Raw genomic sequence first — 24,834 nt, forward strand, 5'->3', positions numbered from 1 at the left:
TACAGTATATACATATATATACATACATACATATATACATATATACATATATGTATGTATATATGTATGTATATATGTATGTATATATGTATATATACATACATATATACATATATATACATACATACATATATACATACATATATACATACATATATGTATACATATATGTATATATGTATGTATATATGTATGTATGTATATATATGTATATATATATGTATATATATATACATATATATATACATACATATATACATATATGTATGTATATATGTATGTATATATGTATGTATGTATATATATGTATATATGTATGTATATATATGTATGTATGTATATATGTATGTATGTATATATATATGTATATATGTATATATACGTGTGATTAGCTCCACATACATACAACTTGGTTTCCTGTACATAACATTTACTTACCATAATTGGTTAGGAGCCTGAACATCATAGACTCTTCTATGTATAGCAAGACAAACGTCTAAATGATCGCCCAGTAGGATCCACTTGATGCAGGCTCTGTCTGACCCGCCAGTGCTGAATCCCCAAGCCACGCGATCTCAGGCTTCCAAGTATGTATGCTTCACCTGCATTTGGAGTGTTCTGTAGTATATGAGTTACAACTCTGTCCAGGTCTTTATTTGACAATACAGAATACCTTAATGGCTCAAATCCCAGTCTTTGTCTGTGTCTGTATAGTGTCCTTCAACTAATTCCAAAGCATGATGCAATTCTTTGCCATGAAATATCGATGGACACACAGTGAGAAATCTGTTCAGTGGCTATGCTGTATCTGGGCCGTCCTGGATGGCCAGTCAAAGTTGTTGGAGGTGCCAAATTCGTGGTCTCTTCAGTGGATCTCTGTCTGGCATCATGTTCATGCAGCAAGTTGCGAAAGCATCTATACAATGATCCTAGAAGGTTTGTGACATCCCTATCATCACACACAGCAAGAAATGCAGATAGAGTTCGAGTATGCTCATTAAGCTCTATATAAAGCCTCTCCTGATGGAAATTGTCAGACTCCTGTCTTTGCAGCCTCTCAATGCATTGCAGAGCACTAGAAAAAAATACGACAACATCCTCCTCATTGCCTCTCACTTCAAAAAATAATGGTTGGATTTGAAAAATGAAGAATATCAGATGAACGGACATTGTTGAAGCAAGGGTTGAAGTACTTCAAACTCAGCAAAAGCACATTCACGTCCCAGTGTGGAGTCTTCCTGTTTCCGTCGGGTGATAGGAGGGCCTTCCTGTTTAACTGTAATTTTCATATGCACTACTGAACTGTTATAGTTTACAATTCTATATCGTATGTGTGAGAGTGTTCCATTTGTACGTATCAGAGTGTTTCAGTAGTTTGTATGAGATCATTTCAGTAGTGTGTATCAGAGCGTTTCACTTCTATGTATGAGAACCTTTCAGAAGTGTGTATGAGACCGTTTCAGTAGTGTGTATGAGAGCTTTTCAGTAGCGTGTATGAGAGTGTTTCAGTAGTGTTTATGAGAGCGTTTCACTTGTATGTATGAGAGCGTTTCAGTAGTGTATGTGAGAGCGTTTCAGTAGTGTGTATAAGAGCGTTTCAGCAGTGTTTATGACAACATTTCAGTAGTGTGTGTGTGAGCGTTTCACTCACTTGTATGTATGAGAACATTTCAGTAGTGTATATAAGAGCATTTCACATGTATGTGTAAGAGCATTTTAGTAGTGTGTGTGTGTAAATGATTTTTCAGTTGGTTATGTGAGAGTGTTTCAATAGTGTGTATAAGAGCATTTCACATGTGTTTGTGAGAGGTAATCCTGAATAATGTCCCTGACGGCCCCTCATACGAAAATGTGAAGAAGATACAAGTACAGTAACGTCAATGTGATAAAGTGAGTGAAATTAATAGTTTAATGCATTGTAGTTACCATGGTTGGAGCAGAGTGTTAACTTGCTAGCTTACTTCAGACGATAGTAGCATTGATTAATAATTACTACATAGTTTGAGATGCAAGTTATTGTTTCTCCCACCTTTAATTAATTTCACTGCAATTTACTGCATTTTGCACACTGGTTAGTGTCAGACTTAGACAAAAGAGAGGACTCAGGTGCAGAATGACAGATGTAATGTCAGATTTTATTTCTCTGTTTTGCGGCTCTCCAGACAGAATGATAAATCAAAAACTATGAAATTCTAGAGGACTCACGAGACAAACAAACATGAAACACACAATAACGAAAAGCGCTCCCGAAGGAGGAAAACCTACTCTGAACTATGAATCTTAAATATACAAGTTAACAAACAAAATAACACTCCGAAGAGGAAAGCACACAGGCTATGAAACTTAACTACTCTCTCTATTTTCAAAAGGATACAACAGAAAACGCTCCAAGAGGAGGAAAACAAAAGACTATAAACAAAGCTAAACTGAAACACAAAAATCCTAACCAGAATATTAACAAACAAAAAATCACTCTACTAGAGAGGACAAAATCAGACAATAAAACCTGACAATACTTAACGTGATTGGCAAAGGCAAGGCTGTGGAACAAGGGCTTCATTGTAACGACAAAATGACGAAATACTTGGGCGACGCAGACAGGGGAAGACAAAGACTTTATACACATGGGGGGAAGGGAACACAGGTGAAAACAATCAGGGATTAGGGATGACGTCAGACCAGGGATACAGGAGGAAGGGCAAGTGACCTGAAACGAGAGGGAGAGATATTTTCAAAATAAGACATGAAATTTCACAAGACAGACCCCAAGACAGGACAAACCTCACCGCGATGTGACAGTTAGACTGAATTGCATTGTGATTGCAATAAAGTTGAATGAATCTCGTCGTATTTTCATTATTAATCTATATTAGTCTTATGTATAGCACACACCAAGGATCTGGTTTTTGTTCAAATCTAACATCCAGTGATCACATATTTTTCTCTCTTCAGGTGCACTTCTAAATTAAAGCTGCAAGCAGCGATGAGCAAGCCCTCGCAGTCTATGTGCATCAGGGCATGCTGTCATCAGGGTGTGACATGTAGATGTATCCAGGGTAAGACCCTCTACATGTTTGAGCAGTTTGAAGTAGATGGCAAATTGTATGTGGAAGTTATAATGACTTGATGGATTTATGGTGAAACGTCAAAATGGACTGCACCACCACGGCCACAAGGTGTGACTTAAAAAAGCTTTTGATACATTTTGTCCACAGATACTACTTGCAAAGTTTGGTGCAAATCGGTGAAATGGCCTAAGAGGAGTTGGAAAAAGTATGTTTTTCATTTTTGTCGATTTTGCGAATAGAAATTTGCCGTGAAAGCTGGCGTGGCCTACATCACTCAATTCAGCTGAATTTAGGGAACATGTAGATATAAGTTTTGAAAATGTCAGCCATACTATGTTGGAGTTATTTGGTACCACCTGCTGGTCATCTTTGGTGTGTGAGTTACAGGGGCCAGTCTATACCATGCCCATGAATTGGATTGACACAATAGTTATGGTGTGGGCACAGTGGCAAATATTCAATTAAAGCTGCAAGCAGCGATGAACGGGCCCTCGCAGTCCCCACACATAAGGGCATGCTGTCGTCAGGCTGTGCCATGTAGATGTATCCAGGGAAAGACCCTCTACATGTTTGAGCAATTTGGAGTTGATGGCAAATTGTATGTGGAAGTTATAATGACTTGATGGTTTTATGGCGAAGCATCAAAATGGACTGCGCCACCAGGTGTGACGTAGGTGAAAGCTTTTGATAAGTTTTTTCCACAGATGCTACTTGCAAAGTTTGTTGCAAATCGGTGAAATGGACTAGGAGGAGTTTGAAATTTAAGTTTATCATTTTTTTCACAGAGCTTCAGGGGCTCATGGGGAAGTAGGCACCTGAGTTTTTAACAGACCAATGTGGAGATATGCAACACTTGTTTTGAGTTGTTAATTAGTAACTTGAGTATTGTTTGGAATCTCAAAATTACTTGAATAAAATGCTGTATGCAAAGTTTTGTAGAAATGGGGGAAAGAGTTTGAAAAAGTAGGTTTGCAACATTTGGCAAATTTGCTGAAAAAAACAGTAGGTGGAAATGTGCGTGGCCTATATGACAATTCAGTGACTGTGTGGATATAAGGTTTTTGAATGTGCAACCAAGTATATGGGAGTAATGAGCCAAAACGCACTTTCCTTGATCATAGCACCACCTGGCGGACCACCTGGAAATGGACGACAACAATAGATTATGAAATTTTTTGGCAGGTGTGACGATTATTCCAAGTTTGGTGAGTTTTGGGGTATGTTCAGTCAGTGAAAAATGTGATCGTTTGGGACGTAAAGGTCGAAACCTGCTCGGGCCCTTATAATGAAAATGGAGGACTTACTGTTGGAGTGACAGTTTTTTTCACTGATTTCTGTGTACGGTGGATTTTTTTGTGCATGTAGGAAGCGGTGATGGATTGTTAATATTCCAGGGGGCGCTATAGAGTCCCCTGATAACGCCTTTTGTCAGCTATCGTCAATCATTGTCAATGATTTTACCAAATTTCATCTTAATATGACCAACCAATGTGGAGGTATGAAATACTTACATTCAAACAGCACCACCTAGTGGTCATGAGCCAAAATTTTGCACAGAGCCTCAGGGGCTCATGGGAAAGTAGTCACCTGAGTTTCATGTCATTTGGACATGTGTAGATATGCAACACTTTGTGTTTTGAGCAAAATGTACAGGTTACTATTTAATGACTTGAATGTTGTTTGGAATCTCAAAATTCTTTTTTATAACTTATTGTCAGGAGAGTCCACAGATGCTGTGTGCAAAGTTAGGTGCAAATCGCTGAAATCACCTCAGAGGAGTTCGAAGAAGTAGGTTTGGGCCAAAATTTTGCACAAAGCCTCAGGGGCTCATGGGGAAGTAGTCAGTTTCATGTCATTAGGTAACTAAATATTTCACCACCACCCTAGTGACACAGCATCAGGTGCTCCTGTCCCTCTACCTCAGCACATCACGGACACATCAGGTTTTTATTTGGTGTGATATTTTTGACTTAAAAGAAATACAATCTTGATTACATACATGCAGTTTCTGTGTGAGGGTATGAAAATTGATTGTGAAATTGACAGCGATGCAAGGGGGCTCCAGCTCAAATCTTGCCTAGGGCACCAAAGGGCTTCTACTAGCAATAGTAAACATTTTAAAAGCATCAACTAAAAAATGGCTTGCAAAGAAATATAGTAGGTAAATCTTGCAATCACAATGGTATTTATACTTTCAGTGAAATACAAATACTTTGACTCATTGCCTCATTATGTGTGTACTTACACCTTACTTAATCATTAAATCTCCAACAGTGTGAGCAGAGTTATAGCCCAGAGATAAACATGAGGGAATTTACCAAGCTCCACAGAACAGAGGCTATGCAAACAATTCATTTGGTTGCTGCTCAGCTGTCGCCAAAGCACCTCAGATAACCTCATTACAGGAGGTTTACTTTGATGTACTTGTGCCAGTTTGTGAGTTTGATGTCACAGAAGTTCAAACACTCCTCCTTGAACCGGCACCTTATGGTGGTGGAGGAGCTTGAGCACCTGAATGATCCTAGGAGCTATGTTGTCCGGGGCTTAATGCCCCTGGTAGGGTCTCCCAAGGCAAACAGGTCCTAGGTGACAGGTCAGACTAAGATCGGTTCAAAAGCCCCTAATGACGGAGATAAAATTGAGGACGCGTACGTTGCCCGGATTGGCATTACCAGGGCCCCACCCTGGAGCCAGGCCTGGGGTTGGGGCTCGCAGGCGAGCGCCTGGTGGCCGGGTCTTAGCCCACGGGACCCGGCCGGGCGCAGCCCAAAGGAGCGACGTTGGCCCGCCCTCCTGTTGGCTCACCACTCGCAGGAGGGTTCAGAAGGGGCGGGTGCGGTGTGATTTGGATGGCAGTCGTGGGCGGGGGCCCCGGCGACCCAATCCCCGGATGGTGACTCTAGCCATGGGGACATGGAATGTCACCTCACTGGGGGGGAAAGAGCCTGAGCTGGTGCGAGAGGTTGAGCGGTACCGACTAGAGATATTCGGGCTCTCCTCTACGCACAGTCTGGGCTCTGGAACTGAACTCCTTGAGAGAGGCTGGACTCTCTTCTATTCTGGAGTTGCCCGCGGTGAGAGGCGGCGAGCTGGTGTGGGCTTGCTTATAGCTCCTCGGCTCAGCCGCCATGTGTTGGAGTTTACCCCAGTGAACGAGAGGGTTGTTTCCCTGCGCCTTCGGGTCGGGAATAGGTCTCTTACTGTTGTTTTGGCTTATGGGCCGAACAGCAGTGTAGAGTACCCAGCCTTCTTGGAGTCCCTGGGAGGGGTACTGGAGAGTGCTCCAACCGGGAACTCCGTCGTTCTTCTGGGGGACTTCAACGCTCACGTGGGTTGTTACCTGGAGGGGTGTGATTGGGAGGAACGGCCTCCCCGATCTGAACCAGAGTGGGGTTTTGTTACTGGACTTAAGGACTTTATTAATCCCGAAGGAAATTGCTGTGCCAGGGAAACAGTATAAATCAAATCAAATAGAAATGAAAAATATAATATAAAAAATACAATGAAATAAAAGTAAATTGCAACTATAAAAAATAAAAAAATAAAATATATATATATATATATATATATATATATATATATATATATATACACATGAGCTATTGACATGTAATAGCAGATAAGGTGCGAATCAGCAGCTTAAAGTGTTTGTGGACGTGCAGGGATATTATCATTGTCCTATGTGGAGAAGGGGGAAGAGTTAAAAAGTTTGATGGCCACAGGGAGAAAGGATCTCCTGTGGCGTTCTGTGGAGCACCTCGGTGCTCTCAGTCTGCGACTGAAGGTGCTGCAGTAGGAGTCCAGTGTTGCATGCAGGGGGTGCGATGTATTGTCCAGGATGTTGAGCAGTTTCCTCAGCATCCTCTGCTCAGACACCTCTGCCAGAGACTGCAGTTCAACTCCCAGGACAGAGCCAGCTCTCCTGATGAGCTTATCCAGCCTGTTGGCATCGGCTGTCTTAGCCCTGCTGCCCCAGCACACCACAGCGTAGAAGATGACGCTGGAGACAACTGAGTGGTAGAACATCTGCAACATGGTCCTGCATACATTAAAAGACCTGACTCTCCTCAGGAGAAAGAGGCGACTCTGACCTTTCTTGTGGAGGGCATTGATGTTGGCTGTCCAGTCTAGTTTATTGTCAATATGGACCCCCAGATACTTGTAACAGTCCACTATATCCACATCAGTACCCTTGATGTTGATAGGGTTTGGAGGGTTACTCTTCTTCCTAAAGTCCACCCACAGCTCTTTGGTTTTCCCCGTGTTGAGCTGCAGCTGGTTCTGTCCACACTACTCTACAAAGCTGTCCACCACACCTTGGTATTCAGCTTCCTGATCCCCTGAGATACAGCCCACAATGGCAGAGTCGTCCGAAAACTTCTGCAGATAGCAGGATTGTGAGCTGTACCTGAAGTCCGAGGTGTACAGTGTGAACAGATAGAGCGAGAGAACTGTCCTCTGAGGAGCCCCCGTGCTGCTCAGTACGGTGTCTGAGATGGCGCTCTGCAATCTCACATACTGTGGCCGCCCCGTGAGGTAGTCCCCGATCCAGCTGACTAGCGAGTCATTCACCAGCATGTCCAGGAGCTTACTGCAGAGTAGAGCAGGTCTTATGGTGTTAAAAGCACTGGAAAAGTCAAAGAACATGACTCTGACAGTGCTTCCTGCCCTGTCCAGATGCGTGTAGGCTCTGTGCAGCAGGTAAATGATGGCGTTGTCGACTCCGATTCGTGGCTGGTAAGCAAACTGTAGGGGATCCAAGTATGGTTCCATCACTGAACGGATGTGTTTAAGGACCAGCCTCTCTAGTGCCTTCATGGCGTGTGATGTTAAGGCCACGGGTCTAAAGTCACTGTGTGATTTGGGGTGTTTGCTCTTCGGCACCGGAACCAGGCATGTTGTTTTCCATAGAGCAGGAACGACCATCCTGCTCAGGCTCAGGTGGAAAATGTGCTGAAAAACATGACACAGCTGGGCGGCACATCCTTTCAGGAGTTTCGGGCTCAAGCCGTCAGGGCCAGCCGACTTGCCTGGACAAAGGCGGCTGAGCTCCGTCCTCACAGCCTCCCTGCTGATGTTGATTGGAGGCTCTGACTGATTAGGAAGGGACAATAGTGATGGAAGGGGAGGGGTGGTATGTGGGAGGAGTTGAGGCTGAGGTCCACAGTGGTGAGGAGGAAGAGGAGAAGGGGGGGAGCAGCCCAGGAGTGATGCCCCCCTGAGAGGTGTGGATGGGGGGTGGGAAGTGTCAACGTCAAACCTGTTGAAGAAATGGTTTAACTCGTTGGCCTCTTGTTGGTCTCCCCCCATCACTGCCGCAGTCTTTGTTCCTTGGCCAGTGATGCTTCTCATGCCATTCCACACCTCCCTGGTGTTGTTTTGGGCCAGCTTGCTCTCCAGCGTTCTCCTGTACTGCTCCTTGCCATCCCTGATCTTGCCCCTCACCTCAGTCTGTGCTCTCTTCATCTCCTCCCTGTCTCCCTTCCTGAAAGCCTCCTTCTTCCTATTCAGGGCTGCCTTAATGTCCTTGGTCACCCATGGTTTGTTGTTGGGGAAGCAGTGAACTGTTTTTGTTGGGACTATGTTGTCCGTGCAGAAGTTAATATAGTCAATGATGCAGTCCGTGAGTGTGTGGATGTCCTACCGGGCCTGGTTGGCCCGGGGGACTCCTGAAGCAGCTGACGGGTACCGGCAGGCCAGGTGAGCGGCAGCATGGGCAGTCGCGGAAGCAAAAACTCGGGTCTGGGAAAAGTTTGGAGAGGCCATGGAGGAGGACTATCGGTCAGCCTCGAGGAAATTCTGGCAAACCATCCGGCGCCTCAGGACGGGGAAGCAGTTCTCCACCAACACTCTTTACAGTGGAGGTGGGAAGCTGTTGACCTCGACTGGGGATATTGTCGGGTGGTGGAAGGAATACTTCGAGGATCTCCTCAATCCCACTGACATGTCTTCCATAGAGGAAGCAGAGGCTGGTGACTCGGAGGTTGTCTCATTCATCACCCAAGCCGAAGTCACTGAGGTAGTCGGGAAGCTCCTCGGTGGCAAAGCACTGGGGGTGGATGAGTACCTCAAGTCTCTGGATGTTGTAGGGCTGTCTTGGTTGACACGTCTCTGCAACATTGCATGGCAGTCGGGGACAGTGCCTCTGGACTGGCAGACCGGGGTGGTGGTCCCCCTATTTAAAAAGGGGGACCGGAGGGTGTGTTCCAACTATCGGGGGATCACACTCCTCGGCCTCCCTGGGAAAGTCTATTCCAGGGCACTGGAGAGGAGAATTCGGCCGATAGTCGAACCTCGGATCCAGGAGGAACAATGCGGTTTTCGTCCGGGCCGCGGAACACTGGACCAGCTCCATACCCTCCACAGGGTGCTCGAGGGTTCATGGGAGTTTGCCCAACCAGTCCACATGTGTTTTGTGGACTTGGAGAAGGCATTCGACCGTGTCCCTCGTGGCATTCTGTGGGAGGTGCTCCGAGAGTACGGGGTCGGAGGCCCTCTGTTAAGGGTCGTACGGTCCCTGTACGAGCGGAGCAGGAGCTTGGTTCGCATTGCTGGCAGTAAGTTAGACCTGTTTCCGGTGCATGTTGGACTCCGGCAGGGCTGCCCTTTGTCACCGGTTCTATTCATTATTTTCATGGACAGAATTTCTAGGCGCAGCCACGGGCCGGAGGGGATCTGGTTCGGGAGCCACAGGATTTCATCTCTGCTTTTCGCGGATGATGTGGTCTTGTTGGCTCCTTCGGGCCGGGACCTCCAGCATGTCCTGGGGCGGTTTGCAGCCGAGTGTGAAGCGGCTGGGATGAGAATCAGCACCTCCAAATCCAAGGCCATGGTTCTCGACCGGAAAAAGGTGGCTTGTCCCATCCGGGTTGGGGGAGAGCTACTGCCTCAGGTGGAGGAGTTTAAGTATCTTGGGGTCTTGTTCACGAGTGAGGGAAGGATGGAGCGTGAGATTGACAGGCGGATCGGTGCGACGGCCGCAGTAATGCGGTCGTTATACCGGTCTGTCGTGGTGAAGAGAGAGCTGAGTCGAAAGGCGAAGCTCTCGATTTACCGGTCAATCTACGTTCCTACCCTCACCTATGGTCATGAACTTTGGGTCATGACCGAAAGAATAAGATCCCGGATACAAGCGGCTGAAATGAGTTTCCTCCGCAGGGTGGCAGGGCGCTCCCTTAGAGATAGGGTGAGAAGCTCTGTCACCCAGGAGGAGCTCGGAGTAGGGCCGCTGCTCCTCCACATCGAGAGGAGCCAGTTGAGGTGGCTCGGGCATCTGTTTCGGATGCCCCCGGGACGCCTTCCTCGGGAGGTGTTCCTGGCATGTCCCGCTGGGAGGAGACCCCGGGGAAGACCCAGGACACGCTGGAGTGACTATGTCGCCCAGCTGGCCTGGGAATGCCTTGGGATCCTCCCAGAAGAGCTGGAGGAAGTGTCCGGGGTGAGGGAAGTCTGGGTGTCCCTGCTCAGACAGCTGCCCCCGCGACCCGGTACTGGATAAGCGGGATGGATGGATGGAGAAGTTCAAACAACAGTTTTCTAAGAAAAATGGCCAAAGTCAAAGATGGAACAACAACTCTGTCTTTGCATCATCTTTGCTGCTCATCAAGCAGTTTTAGCCTTGAGGAAAAGTCATAACACTCCACCATGACATGTCCTTTGTCCTGCCAGCCTATGCCTGTCAAGCACTATAAGCAACAACATATCATCATTACAATGATGGACATTAAAAGATGCAGGGAATGTTTGGCAGAGTTTCAAGCATAGGTTTCATGTTTTAAATGCTTTAGGTAAAAATCTTGAAGTGGGTCACTCTAAAATGTGGGAAAAATATGATTGTGCTGATCTAGTCCATCCTGTTTAAGAAGCAAAACAGCTACCACCCTCAGCCACTGTAAAATTTCCTTTACAATATGACTTTTCTAGCTCAATAAATATGACAAGCTTGTTGTTTTATTTTAAGACATTTATTAATAGTTCATGACATATTAACCTGCAATACAATAAAGTTTAATGATTATACTTCAACCGCTGCATCCAGCAGACATGTCTGCTGCATCCAGCAGACATGTCTGCTGCATCCAGCAGACATGTCTGCTGCATCCAGCAGACATGTCTGCTGCATCCAGCAGACATGTCTGCTGCATCCAGCAGACATGTCTGCTGGATGCAACGGTTGAAGTATAAAGTCCATTTATGCCATTTAAGTCTTGCCACCCATTTATGCCTTGCTGTCTTGCTGTCCATTTATGCCATTTAAGTCTTGCCACCCTGGGGTCTGGCCAGCAGCCGTACTGGCTTTGCCAATATAGCTGCTTGGCTTTGCCAATATAGCTGCTGACTACACTAGTCATGTTTGAGAAAAACTCCCATGTTCTGAAGAATCTAATTTTCTTATGAACCAGTAGCTTTACTTCTAAGTATATTTGTACTCTTACTTAGGCAAGATTTTGACCACAGGACTTTAATTTTAACTGAGAATTTTTCTTTTTACTTAAGGATATTTTAATGAAAGAGTTAAGGGAACTGAAAACCACAGCATGTGACTCATAGTAATATGAGATGTAAGACTAGAGTGACGTTACACTGTGTTTATGCTTTTTCTAGTCTCTGTCTCTGCCCCACAGTTTGAAGTGCCACACAATTACACAGAGCACAAACAACTAAGATGAACAAAGGAACAGCAAGCATTATTGGTGAGAAATTTCAGCTTTTTTTTCCTATATTTCAATTCATTTTTCTGTCTTTGTTTTTGAGTTGTAATAACATGGTAATTGTGCCCTTACAGTGGCTCTGCAGTTCTTAATTCAGATTGGTAAGCAAAGCATTTAAAATACAATAATAAGAGATCGTGTTTTAATTAAACTTAAATTCTGTGAGCAACACTTTGTGTCTGTTTTTTACTTGATCCAGCAAACACCACCAAAATGGTATGTTATTTTACCAACTGGTCACGGTACAGAACTGGTGTGGGGAAATTCCTGCCAGAAAACATTAACCCCTTCCTTTGTACACACCTGGTTTATGCCTATGCCATCATCAACCATGCCAACGAGATCACTGAGCTTGAGTGGAATGAAAAAAGCTTCTACAAATCATTCACTGAGCTCAAAAACAGGTAAAAATTGGCCCATGGGGAAAAGATTTGTTCATCTTTGTTTTAAAATGTAATGTCTGTTAATCAGCAACTTGTTTTCTTTGTGTGTACCCGAACAGAAACCCCAGGCTGAAGACTTTACTGTCGGTCAGAGAGGTGAACGGATTTCAGTAAGTTGATGCCATGTTGCTTGTTGCTAACCCCTTATCAAACTCCTCCATCTGCTGACAGAAAGCAAGCATGGCAGCATGGGGCAATTTTATTTTACTGACTTCTCCAGATGATTGTTGTGCTGTGAAGATTATTGCCCACTGATTGTCTTCTTAAGGCAGTGTAGGTAACTTTTAAAATGTTTTTTTCAATCTAATAAAACATGTATTACTGTGGTGTTTGCAAGCACACTATACTACAGGGATACTCAAATACAAATCTTAAAGGTTAATTGGTGTTGAGTATTAACAAGGATGATAAAAATGTTGGCACCGTGAGTGAAAGGATGTTTGTCAGGAGTTCGAAGTAGACTGCTATGACAAGGTGGACGGTGATAATGTGCAACTTAAAGAAATAGGGGTTTTGTCTTGACAGTCATTCACTCTCCAACCAAAACAGGACACATCTACATGGTGTTACTGTGGTAGTTAAGACTTGTCAGTACAAAGTTGGACATGTTCTAGCTAAATTCTTCATGTAGGTTCAGCCATTAACATAGTTTAACAAACAGGGACTCTGCCAGCAAAAACTCTTTCACTCACGGTGCCAATTTTTTTATCATCCTTCTTAAACTCACCACCATTTAACCACAGAGCAAACAACGTGAATTAACCCACAACCATCTTACATATCATCTTATTCACAAACAAGTTCACAAACCATAATTACACCAGCACCAACAGAATACCCAAGAGTCATTGCGCCACAGTCCACAAGGGACGGTACAATATGCCAGGAGAAGCTGTGATGAAGATTTCCAATTTGAAACGGCATTATGAGATGAAGCATAGGAATTTTGAAGAGACATTTCCTCAAAATTCAGAGGTAAGCACAACACAAATAAATGCACTGAAATTGTTATATCAAGCTACAAGCAGGATTCTTGTCACATCTATGACACAATGAAATAATATAGTGCATGACTGAAGTGATGGACACAATGTTTGAAGGCAAACGAAAGAGGAAATATTCCACTGTGGATTTTAATTTATGTTAAAATGGACATTACATTTTATTTTCATTCGTATTTTGTTGTTTTGAATGAAAGAGGACATTTTGTTTTGAATATTACAGTATTATTGCAAGTGGCCTGACTGACCAAAATACATGGACCTTTGAGTCATTGAACAAATTTTTGTGGCCCTTTAAGATTTGTATTTGAGTACACCTGTTCTGTGCCCAGGGCCGGATCTGTATATTTTATAGACTAAAACAGAATAATCAATAATTGGTAGACGGACAGACAGACAGACAGACAGACAGACAGTTCTATGTTTCGCTGGCTTTCAAAATACATCATGTTTTTCATCTGCCATTTTAGAGAACTACATTTTTCTTACTTTCTATTGCAGGTTCGCCATCATGGTGTCTACTCCAGCTAACCGTCAGACATTCATCCAGTCTTCGATCAAATTCCTGAGGACTCACGGATTTGATGGTCTGGATCTAGATTGGGAGTACCCTGGTGCTAGTGAAGGTCCTGCAGAGGACAAGCAGAGGTTCACTCTACTATGCAAGGTACGCTGACTGGAGATATGTAGAGGATTCAGGCTGTTGGATGGTGGGAAAAAAAGAAAAAAAAAGGCAGCAGCTGCATGTAGTGGTGTGGCCTGCAAAGAGGCCATTTTAGTGTGTTTCATTTAACAGAGAGGAATCCAAAGGGGCAATTTTGCCCGTTTAAAGTCTTAGAGTGCTATTTAGTTAATTCAAATCAGCAGATTATGTCTGTGTTTTTTGTTTTTATTTTTTATTTAACTTTTTTTAAAGCAGGAATACACATACATAGTGTACACATTACATACAGCTAACCCTAACCCCCACAAAAAGAAAAGAAAAGAAAACAAACAAAAATGAAGTCCAGGAAGTCCATGATTGACAGCCAGATACAATTGGCAGTTTGATAGTATACCAAACTAAAGACCCACATCATTTTTCCAGGCCAGTTCTGTAAGCCCTGACTTCAGCCTTCGTGATGCATTGATGCCCAGTACACAAGCAATGAGTCTAAGGTCCAGTAAAATAAAAAGTATTTATCCTTTAAATCTGTAGAGAAGGCTTCAAACTGAATGACACTTGCACACCGCTATTTGCGTCACCTGACCCCAAAAGCCTTCTTAGCCTGGGGCTAACCATATCTGTGGTTTATATGTAGTCATCAGTCAAAAAATCTTAAATTAAATGATTTTTACATGAGATGCTCAAGCAGGTGCTCATATTTGTTGTTTAGGGTCATTTGATATTGTTATACAGTTAATACATGGGTACATTTTGGTTCTATGAAATTGGTGTGAGCAGCAGTGTTTTGCTACATTCAATTTGAAGACATAAAACACATTTTCCTTGATATTTTTACAATTTATAAATGTTGTGCTCTTTATATAAGCACTATTTGTGCATTTGTAACTCCTCAGTGATCTGTTGTATGGCACAGAAATGTGGTTTTCCTAAAAATCACATTTACAATTACAATTACAAGCTGTTTAACAAAACATATCATGGATCCACATTTGTTTTCTTGTTGTTTTTGTTGTAATCAAATTATACAAAAACATTTCACGAGATGCCATAGAAATATTTGTTGTACATACATATATGAGCCTGTCTTCAAAACTGTCATACAGTCATTGTGATAAACCTTTTTCAATATGTAGCTTTCATCTCAGATTCCCAAGCAAGTTTCTCTATATGTTCATTTGATATCATTGTGTTAATTACTGATTAATACAGAGCCTATTCACAGCATGCACTTCTGCACAGATTACTTGGTAAAGCCTCCTGAACTGCCCACAGACTCACCAGGGCTGAAGATTTAAAATCTGGATGATTACATTTGTGCTTTCTGCCACAACCATGAGCGAGGCATCCTGGAGCATATGGTTGCCAAGCAACAGTATACATGATATTCCTTGAGGCTTGTGTTAGCTAGCATACTACTGTTGACAGGAACTTCAAATCTCACCTCCTCTCTGAAGAACAGAAAACCTGTGTTGACCGTGTCTCCTTACTCATCCAGACTCTTTTAACCTTCAGCTTTAGTTTTGTCTTTCTCATTGTTACTGCAGCAAGTTACTGCACCAGGCTAATCTCCAACAAACTGAATACTGCACTTCCTGGGGATCTCAGCAACAAACATGTAAAGCATGACGTAGATCAGATAAATGGTTCTTGATATATGTAAAACAGACACATGGACAGACAGAGATTCTGTGCTATACAGATAATACCACTGTACTAATGGATCTATCATATCTCATATTCATTAGGTTAAAATGTATTGTACCTGAAGCAGGTTTTAAATGTGAATATAAGGTGGATCCTGAATTCCTAGAGCTAGAAATGTGTTCATAATCTGCAGCCAGTGTTTGCACCTTAGCCGTAACAGTAGGACACCAACTGAATCAAAAGTGGAACATACTTTCCCGGATTGTATGTATCCCTTGACATTTTCAGATCCTCCCTCCTTTAGTAAAATGTGCTGACTGTTAGAGCAGTCTTACCTGTGTGACATCATCATTCCATCCAAAACTTCTTTGTTATTCAGTGTCATAATTACTAAATCGAGCACATTGAGTCTGTGATTCTACATAATGTTCTATTCAGAATAGGAAAGAGGCACTGCTTATCATTATTCTAATAATTTAGTTCTGCTTATTTGTTTACTTACTCTTACTTCACAGTGGAATTTGATGTAATGACAACATAAGACGTAGCAGTGTTTGCATTTTTAGTACATGTATACTGACCTTTATTCTCTAAATGTATACCGTACTGCCATATCCTTCATTTCCAGCAGCCAGCAGTTTGTTTCAATACAGTGAGGTATGAAAATCAGTTAGGAGAAACTGAAACTTGTAGCATTACATCATTCATCAGGGATCACTGTTCCTTTTTTTAGTTTGGACACACACATACATACACACACACACACACACACACACACACTCACACACATACATGTGATGTATTGGTTACTGGTGGAACCACATGCTGAGACACAAGGTTCGATGCAGAGTAAAATGTCTAACAGAGTAACAGTGACAAAGGTCAGGGCAGGCAGGTGAGCTGGTAGAGACATGAGCCAGGGCTGAATGGTCTCACTGGGTCTCCAGGAAAGTGCAGGACATGCAGGTGAAGGCAGTTGAGCAGATTGCTGAGCAGGAAGACGCTGGAGTAACTGCACATGAGCCAAGGAGATTATAGTATCAAACAATGACATGAAAAAGTCACACATAATCACGAGATACTAACTTGAGACCAAAACAGTGGGGAGTCACTGGTTGAGACGGAACAATCTGGCTTCGGATTGAGGAGAATATCAGGTGTATGTAGTAACAGTTGATGATAAAATGAATCATAGGTGCATCTCTCTGCTGCAGCAGCAACACCACGTCTAAAAGCACACACACTGAGAAGAAGCAAGTAAGGGAGAAGTAGAAAACACAAGAGGGAAACGAAAATAAGACACAACAAAAACTGACAGGGCACATCATGACAAAACAGAGAGCACTACAGTGCAAACATTTCAATCACCTAGAGCGAAACTCTCACCAAAATGCAACCTAGGCTTTTTTTGTGAATGTATGCTATATGAGTCAAACCTTCTTGTAAAAGCATAATTACGATGAAAGAGTCACTTTTAAGATTTAACGTATTTTTCTTTTCGGGTCAAACTCATTTTCAATGGGAGTGCTATGAGCACTTTTATGATAGCATCAAAATCTCTATTTTTAAAACACTAAGCAGGCTCAACGCAACATGAAACTTTGCTCATAGTATCACCAGGGTCTCTACACATAAACATGAGCATTGAGAACATTGTTTGTATACACAGATCTTACTAAAAAGAAAGTTTATGAACATCTCACTTCAGCAGATGTTGTTCCGCTCCCGGCCATCATGGCAGCCGAGAAGTTGACCCTGTTGACACTACGAGCAAAGTTTCATGTTGTGTCGAGCCTTCTTAGTGTTTTAAAAATAGTAATTTTGCTGCTATTGTAAAAGTGCCTGTAGCACTGCCATTGAAAATGAGTTTGACCCGAAAATGAAAATCTTAAAAGTGCCTCTTTCGTTTACACAAAGCTTTGACTCGGTTACATTCACAAATAAAGCCTAGGTTGCTTTTTGGTGGGAGTTTTGCTTTAAAACTGCCCCACGATTAAAACACATTCAACAGTTACTTTTTTATCAGATATGATGTTAAGAGTGAAGGGTTATTGCACAAGTTCCTGCAAGGTGAGCTCTGAACTGAAAGGGTTGCCAATAACTGGTTGGCAGATGGGATAAAGTTTAATGTGGTTTGCACTAATATAATCTATAATGTGATCTGTTGTTCTGAGGTACATTTTTGACCACTGATTAAAGTGTTAGTGGATTTCTATTGATTTCTAGGAACTTTCAGAGGCCTATGGAGCTGGGGGTACAGGAGGAAGTAACACTCAACTTATGCTCTCTGCAGCTGTGGCAGCACAAACAGATGTTATTGATATAGGATATGATCTCTCTGAGATTTCAAAGTAAGACTTATATTTATGTCAGCTCCAATTTAAATACTTTTAAAATGACATGACTGCATTATTATACAGTAAATGTACCTCTGTCTGTGGTATATGTGTTGTTTTGTGTGTGTTTGTGTGTTCAGGTACCTGGACTTCATCAGTGTTAAGTCTTTTGACCTTGATGGTGATCAAGATGAAGTGACGGCCCACCACAGTTCCCTCTATGCTGACAGCAAAACAAACATAGTAATAAAGCTTAATGCTACCTTTAATGAATAGATATTACAAGTTAGAAATTAAAATAAACTTGATATCAGTTTCAAGATTTTTGATTGTTTGAACTGTTTAAACTGTATGCCGTTAAAATGGTAAAAATTCTTAGCAAACTGATAGATGCAGGTGAACTGCATTGTACTGTAGTTCTGTAGAGTTGGGTTACAAGTTGAAATATCTCTATTTCTGATGGGAGTGGTCACTTCCAGGAAGACAATGCCCCCATCCACTGGGCAGGAGAGGTCACTGAATGGCTTTTGATGATTATGAAAATGATGTGAACCATTTGCAATCACCAGATCTGGACTGAAGTGAATAGTTACGGTATATTTTGGACCAAAGTGCGAGACAGCACTCTCAACCATAATCTTCAAAAAATCTTTTGGAAGAATGCTGTTCTTTCCTCCAATAGAGTTCCAGAGAAATCAATGCTAAGACACACTGAAGCTATTCTAGTGGGACAACTTACTGCAGCTTTTTCCTTTGATTTGGCACTTCATATTCGAAATTTTGAAAGTTTTATAAAAGATTCTCTTTGAGTATGTTTCTAAGGCCAGATCATAGACGTAGGACGGAAGGTCTAATGAAGGTCTAAAGGATCTCCCTAGAAAATCTTTTTAGCTGAGTGGGTGTCATTTCCGTTATTCTGGTTCAATTTAATAGGTGGATTGATGCTTTTATCTGAAAGACCCATATTAGAAGATTTTAAGAAGCTGAAAGGATAGAAATTAATGTAACACAATCACAAAAAATGACTTAAGGGGTTTGGTGCTTTTGTGTTCTTCCTTGACTAAATGTCATAACCTGACACAATTATCAGGTGCCCAGTTGTATCAACTAATGCAATAGTGGCACTGCAGTGACAATTAAAAGATTTAAAGATCATTATAAAAAAAAAAAAAAGTTTATTGCTAGAGCTCCTCCTCTGCTTTTCTTTAGTTCATTTGTTCCGTCTATTGCTCTTCATTTTATCCTTTTAGTCACAATTGCCATCTTACTTTTCTCTTTCCTGTCATGTTTCCATTCTGCCTACTTTAGTGGGTTAAGCTAACCCTAGTTTATGCTCGGTGCTTAAGGCTTTTTGTGGTGACAGTATGTGACCCACCTTAACTCAATGACTAGTTAACACTGCCTCAGTGCTGTGTAGCAGTGAAAGCGTGGTATGGAATTTCACTGATTTCAAACATACTGCATAGAGCCTCTTAGTCGTCAGATATTTCCCTGCGGGGGCTGGTGGAGAACAAAAACAGAATTAAAAGGTATGTTAGTGTGTTAATTCTGCTGCCTCCAGGTGGCCAAAATAAATCAGTTATTGAAGGTTTATATCATAAGACAGTTCCATATCTTGGCTTTTCTATGTATCATGCAATCATGATATAACAACTAAGAAAGTAAAATGGTTTGACAGAATTTCCTCACTTGATTCACCATTCTCCCTTTCTTTCCTATCAGGATTATGTAATACAGTACTGCATGGAGCGAGGAGCCCCAGCAGGGAAATTGTTGCTGGGTTGTCCCATTCATGCTCGTGCCTTCACACTTTCCACCGCAGCAACAGGCCTGGGAGCCCCAGCCAGTGGCCCTGCCAACCCTGGGCCCTATACACAACAGATTGGTGTCTGGTCTTACTATGAGGTATCATCTTTTACAACTGAATAAATCCAAATCAGAAATCATACATTTCAACTCCCCACATCGAAACATCAGTGTTATTGAATGTACCCATGGTTCCTTATCTGTAAGCCTAGAGCCTAAATCTAGGTGCCCTTCTGGTTGTTCCAAAGTTGAGGCTGAAAACTTAAGGTGATGGCACTGTTGCTTTTGCCTTTTATCTGTTCTTAATTCCTCTGATGTGATGTTATCCTCCTTTACTGATTTTAATCATCTCTATTTTAGATTTACTTTTCCTCTCTCTGTTTTATGTGAAGAATCATATTGCATATTTTTACACCATTTTAGCCTGGGCTTTCTTGTGTTTGGCTTGACTGTTGAGTGTTTTATTCTGTAATGCTGAGTATGCTTGTTTGTCAAAGCACTCTGTAAACTTACTATATAAATGAAGTTTATATTAGTATTATTAAGAACACATTTAGCAAAGAAGACAACATAATTAAACAACTTTAACCACAGTTATGCTGCTATTTCTAACTCTCAGTTCTACCACCAATACAATAAGAAGTCATCACAGAATGCCCAATTGCAGAAACTTGTCACTGGCTTACTACATAGGTGTGCCATTGTACTGAATGTATCCAATAATGAGTTTGTACCAGTCTGTCCTATTCAGAAAAACAACAGTATAGGCTTGAATGTGCAAGCAGCTAACTACGAATTATATGTATGATTCTTGTTAGGCAGCAACCACAAGTGTTATTACAGCTGCAAAGGAGGAAGTCAGGAGAAGTAGTTGAAGAGCAATAAAGTCTGCATTGGGCAGAGGTTGAGGACAGATGGTACAGGAATTTCATCAAGTAGGCTGCTGTTAGTTTGCAGTGTGAAATCAAAAGTCAATAGTGAGTTATTTTGACTTACCAACATAGTTATATCACAGATGTAATGTACATTTGCATATGTAACATAGTTATTTTAACTAAACCACAATGTTTTCCTAGCTAAACATCATTTTCATGCCTAAACCTAACCAAACTGTGGGCGTATGATGAGATCTCAGTATGCCATACTGCAATGGACTTGTTCTTTTGGGAACAGCAATATGTGTATTTTGTGAGTCATTGTCAGTCGACCCATTCAGTCGCATAAGTATGACGATGTCTTGGTTTGCACTGCTAACAGACCTGTCCAACTCATAAAAACTCCTTTTTGCCTAGATCAAGACTGTAGTGAAATAAGCTTGGACAGACCTTCCTCTACATATTGCTACACTTCACTACACTTCACTCTTTGTGTTTTGGTCTTAGTAGCCTGTATTACTTATTTGGTACTGCAGTCCTAATTGTGTCCATACAGTCATATTATGTCCCTTAGGGACTCATAACAAGTGATGTGTGGAGTGATTCTAAAATATATTTACTTCAAATCCCAAACATTTTGTTCTGGGATTGATTTCAGATTAAAAGATCATTTTAATGCTGAAATGTTGGGCAAATGTGTGCTTTAGCACCAAGAAGGACACAGTTAAGTAACTACACCAGGATCGTGTCTAAACACTTTACAAATTAACGATTTCTTCTTCTGCCTGCTATTGTCATATGTGAACTGTGGTCTCCATGAATTCATAGACATCTGAGATTTAATCGCAGTGACGTTTTGCAGTGGCATTCCTAAGAAAAGAAAACGTCCTCTGCTGATTCTCCAGCCTCACCTGCATCGACATGAACATGATTGCTATAGCTGTGACTAATGTATTTGACAGAAACTGTGATGTTTATTTATCAGACCTGCTCCTTCGTGAAAGGCACCTCAGTTCAGTGGATCAATGATCAGAAAGTTCCCTATGCTGTCAAAGGCAATCAGTGGGTCGGCTTTGATGACCGGAGGAGCCTCGGTGCTAAGGTACATTAAACTACTTTGTTATGAAAGAGCTGATATTTTTTCTAAAAGAGAGTTTTATGGTGTTACTCCTCACTGTCTAACAGGTAGACTATCTGAAGAGCAGGCAGCTGGGAGGAGCTGCTGTGTGGACACTAGATATGGATGACTACTCTGGACAGTTCTGTGAACAGGGCCAATATCCATTAATATCACATCTAAAACATAAACTCAGTGAAGGTGAGGCCATTTTTTCTTATCAGGGTTGTAAGTTCGGTTCACAGAAACATCAGATGGGCAAAGGTCCATGTACTGTGCTTTTTCGCAGTGTTACCTATGATACACTACATTGCCAAAAGTATTCACTCAGCCATCCAAATAATTGAAATCAGGTGTTCCAATCACTTCCATGGCCACAGGTGTATACAACCAAGCACACAGTCATGTAGACTGTTTCTACAAACGTTTGTGAAAGGACTGGTTGCTCTCAGGCGTTCAGTGAATTCCAGCATGATACTGTGATAGGATGCCACCTGTGCAACAAGTCCAGTTGTGAAATTTCCTCGCTCCTAAATATTCCACAGTCAACTGTCAGTGGTATTATAACAAAGTGGAAGCGATTGGGAACAACAGCAACTCAGTCACAAAGTGGTAGGTCGCGTAAAATGATTGAATGGGGTTAGCGGTTGCAGAGGTCGCCAACTTTCGGCAGAGTCAATCGCTATAGACCTCCAAACGTCATGTAGCCTTCAGATTAGCTCAAGAACAGTGTGTAGAGAGCTTCATGGAATGGGTTTCCCTGGCCGAGCAGCTGCATCCAAGCCATCCATCAGCAAGTGCAATGCAAAGCGTCAGATGCAGTGGTGTAAAGCATGCCACCACTGGACTCTAGAGTGGAGACGTGTTCTCTGGATTGATGAATCGCGCTTCTCCATCTGGCAATCTGATGGATGAGTCTGGGTTTGGCAGTTGCCAGGAGAACGGCACTTGTCTGACTGCATCATGCCAAGTTTAAAGTTTGGTGGAGGAGGGATTGGTGATGGTGTGGGGTTGTCTCTCAGGAGCTGGGCCTGGCCACTTAGTTCCACTGAGAACTCTGAATGCTTCAGCATACCAAGAGACATTGGACAATTCCATGCTCCCAACTTTGTGGGCACAGTTTGGGGATGGCCCCTTCCTGTTCCAACATGACTGTGCACCAGTGCACAAAGCAAGGTCCATAAAGACATGGATGAGAGAGTTTGGTGTGGATGAACTTGACTGGCCTGCACAGAGTTCTGACCTCAACCCGATAGAACACCTTTGGGGTGAATTAGAGCGGAGACTGAGCGCAAGGCCTTCCCGCCCAACATCAGTGTGTGCAAATGCCCTTCTGGAAGAATGGTCAAAAAATCCCATAAACACATTCCTAAACCTGGTAGAAAGCCTTCCCAGAAGAGTTGAAGCTGTTGTAGCGGCAAAGGGTGGACTGACATCATATTAAACTCTATGGATTAAGAATGGGATGTCACTTAAGTTCATAAGCGAGTCAAGGCAGGTGAGTGAATACTTTTGGCAATATAATGTATGTTGTCTACATAATACAATAATATGATTTCCAGCAGTAAAAGGTACATTAGTCGACTTTTCTGTGTTTTAAAACATTTTTTAATCACATTTAATGCCAATGAGCAAATGGCTGTTAAATCAGCTGAAAAATTAGACATGCCCGTCTGACTCTGTTGCCTTGATCAGCGTGTAGCCTCACCTCTCAAGATATAAACATTATGTCGGTGTGACGTGTATGAAATCATGCTCGCTCCCGAGTGCCTTTCTCAGCTAGCTTGTAGCTAGCAACAGAGCATCACAAAGCTTAGAATTGGAGTCCACTAACAAGCGACTGACAGCACACACAACACGGCTAATGATGAAGCCCTACTCCTCCAAGTGCACTTTAATTTACATTCTTGTCATTACATGTCCATGTATTCCTTGTTCTGTGGACTACATAAAAAGGCACAGAAGAACATATTTTTATCACGTCATTGTAGGCTACATTATAGGAGGTATAGGTCTACAGCGTTTCATATGACTGAGCCTTCAACTAAAAACATGTATTCCTGTCTCATGATAAATCAGACTTTGATCCGTTGTGAAAGTCAACCTTGGATGTGAAACACACATGTAATTGTAAGATTTATTTAAATGCTATTCAATACTTTTTCACAGACTGGCCAACACAGGATACAACTCCTACTGTAGCACTCCTCACAACCTCTTCCTCTCCCGCCGAAAGCCCACAACCTACATGGGAGCATCTCACCACAGCAAGCAGCACCACAGCAAAACCAGCTGACAGCTGCTTCCAGAACATCACTGTTGCGTATCCCGTCAGGAGCTTCTGCACACATAGAGTTGATGGACTTTATGTAAGATCAGACAATCCAAAGACATTCTACAGATGTGTGCAGAGGGAAACATATGTAACAAAGTGCCACACCCTGGGAACAGAACACAGCTATGCAGTGACAGTTGCACCATCAGATGATGTAGTTATAATCAGCTTTGTAATGACTGCTCTGATCCATGTGTTAAGTGTGTGGAGTTTCAGGTGAATGTGCTTTTCTGTGCTCCAACTTTGTTTCTTGACCAAGTTCAGGGTTCAGGTTACGTTATGTTCTAGGGTCTGAGCTCCCTTGAAACCAGTTAAATCACAATCCTGTGGGGGTCTCTTATGCATTACCAAAAACCATTGTTTTAATCTAAAACGATACATTCAAAATGAGTAAATTCTCAATGTTATGAGTATATTGTTGTAATTGTAAACTTGTAAACAATTTTTAGTATTTGGAGAATTTATTTAGCTTTCTAAGCTTATATGAACACTTATACTGTCTAAATTATAAGGACACTGACCCTGTCCTCGTTATACAAAATGTCCTTATAGTGTAGCGTGTACTCAGTCGAAATATCTCCATAAACCATGGTGTCCCACTCACTTCTTTAAATGACTAGTTTGGACCCCACACACACACACACACACACACACACACACACTTTTGCCATGTGAAATAAGTTCATCAGTCTAGTCATGCAGCGCTGTTTTCAGCACCTTGATATAGAGCAGGCATCACCAAATGGTGGACTGTGGTCTGGGCCGGACCAAGTGATGGTCCTATCTAACCCGTGACCAATTTAAAACAATGCAAAGATCATTACATCCTCC

General features: G+C 42.2%; 1 protein-coding gene across 15 annotated transcripts; it reads left to right on the plus strand.

The window, feature by feature from the left end:
- Positions 1-353: 353 nt before the first annotated feature.
- LOC119021015 (chitinase-3-like protein 1) lies at positions 354-24,606 on the plus strand. 15 transcript variants are annotated; one of them, XM_037100888.1, is made up of 16 exons: positions 354-587; positions 715-936; positions 2,953-3,056; positions 3,216-3,273; positions 4,190-4,273; positions 11,673-11,761; positions 11,854-11,880; positions 11,979-12,183; positions 12,282-12,332; positions 13,725-13,890; positions 17,761-17,885; positions 18,011-18,113; positions 19,593-19,775; positions 21,537-21,653; positions 21,737-21,869; positions 23,838-24,606. In XM_037100888.1, exons 6-16 carry the CDS (start codon positions 11,734-11,736, stop codon positions 24,221-24,223), a joined length of 1,524 nt encoding a protein of 507 aa, XP_036956783.1. In that variant the 5' UTR covers positions 354-587; positions 715-936; positions 2,953-3,056; positions 3,216-3,273; positions 4,190-4,273; positions 11,673-11,733; the 3' UTR covers positions 24,224-24,606. The 15 variants fall into 15 exon arrangements, with proteins under 15 accessions (XP_036956783.1, XP_036956782.1, XP_036956780.1 ...); XM_037100887.1 differs by lacking the exons at positions 3,216-3,273; positions 4,190-4,273 and adding an exon at positions 1,810-1,890; XM_037100884.1 differs by lacking the exons at positions 354-587; positions 715-936 and adding an exon at positions 1,038-1,890.
- The last annotated feature ends 228 nt before the right edge of the window (positions 24,607-24,834 follow it).

The sequence above is a fragment of the Acanthopagrus latus genome, chromosome 6, assembly GCF_904848185.1.
Source record: "Acanthopagrus latus isolate v.2019 chromosome 6, fAcaLat1.1, whole genome shotgun sequence".
In the NCBI taxonomy this organism is placed as follows: domain Eukaryota; kingdom Metazoa; phylum Chordata; class Actinopteri; order Spariformes; family Sparidae; genus Acanthopagrus; species Acanthopagrus latus.

Excerpts from the sequence above, each read along its gene's own strand:
- LOC119021015 (XM_037100887.1), top strand. The coding sequence starts at position 11,734 with ATGAACAAAGGAACAGCAAGCATTATTG. Across the intron at positions 11,881-11,978 it reads GCAGTTCTTAATTCAGATTG|CAAACACCACCAAAATGGTA; the intron begins GTAAGCAAAGCA and ends TACTTGATCCAG. Across the intron at positions 12,333-13,724 it reads AGAGAGGTGAACGGATTTCA|GTTCGCCATCATGGTGTCTA; the intron begins GTAAGTTGATGC and ends TTTCTATTGCAG.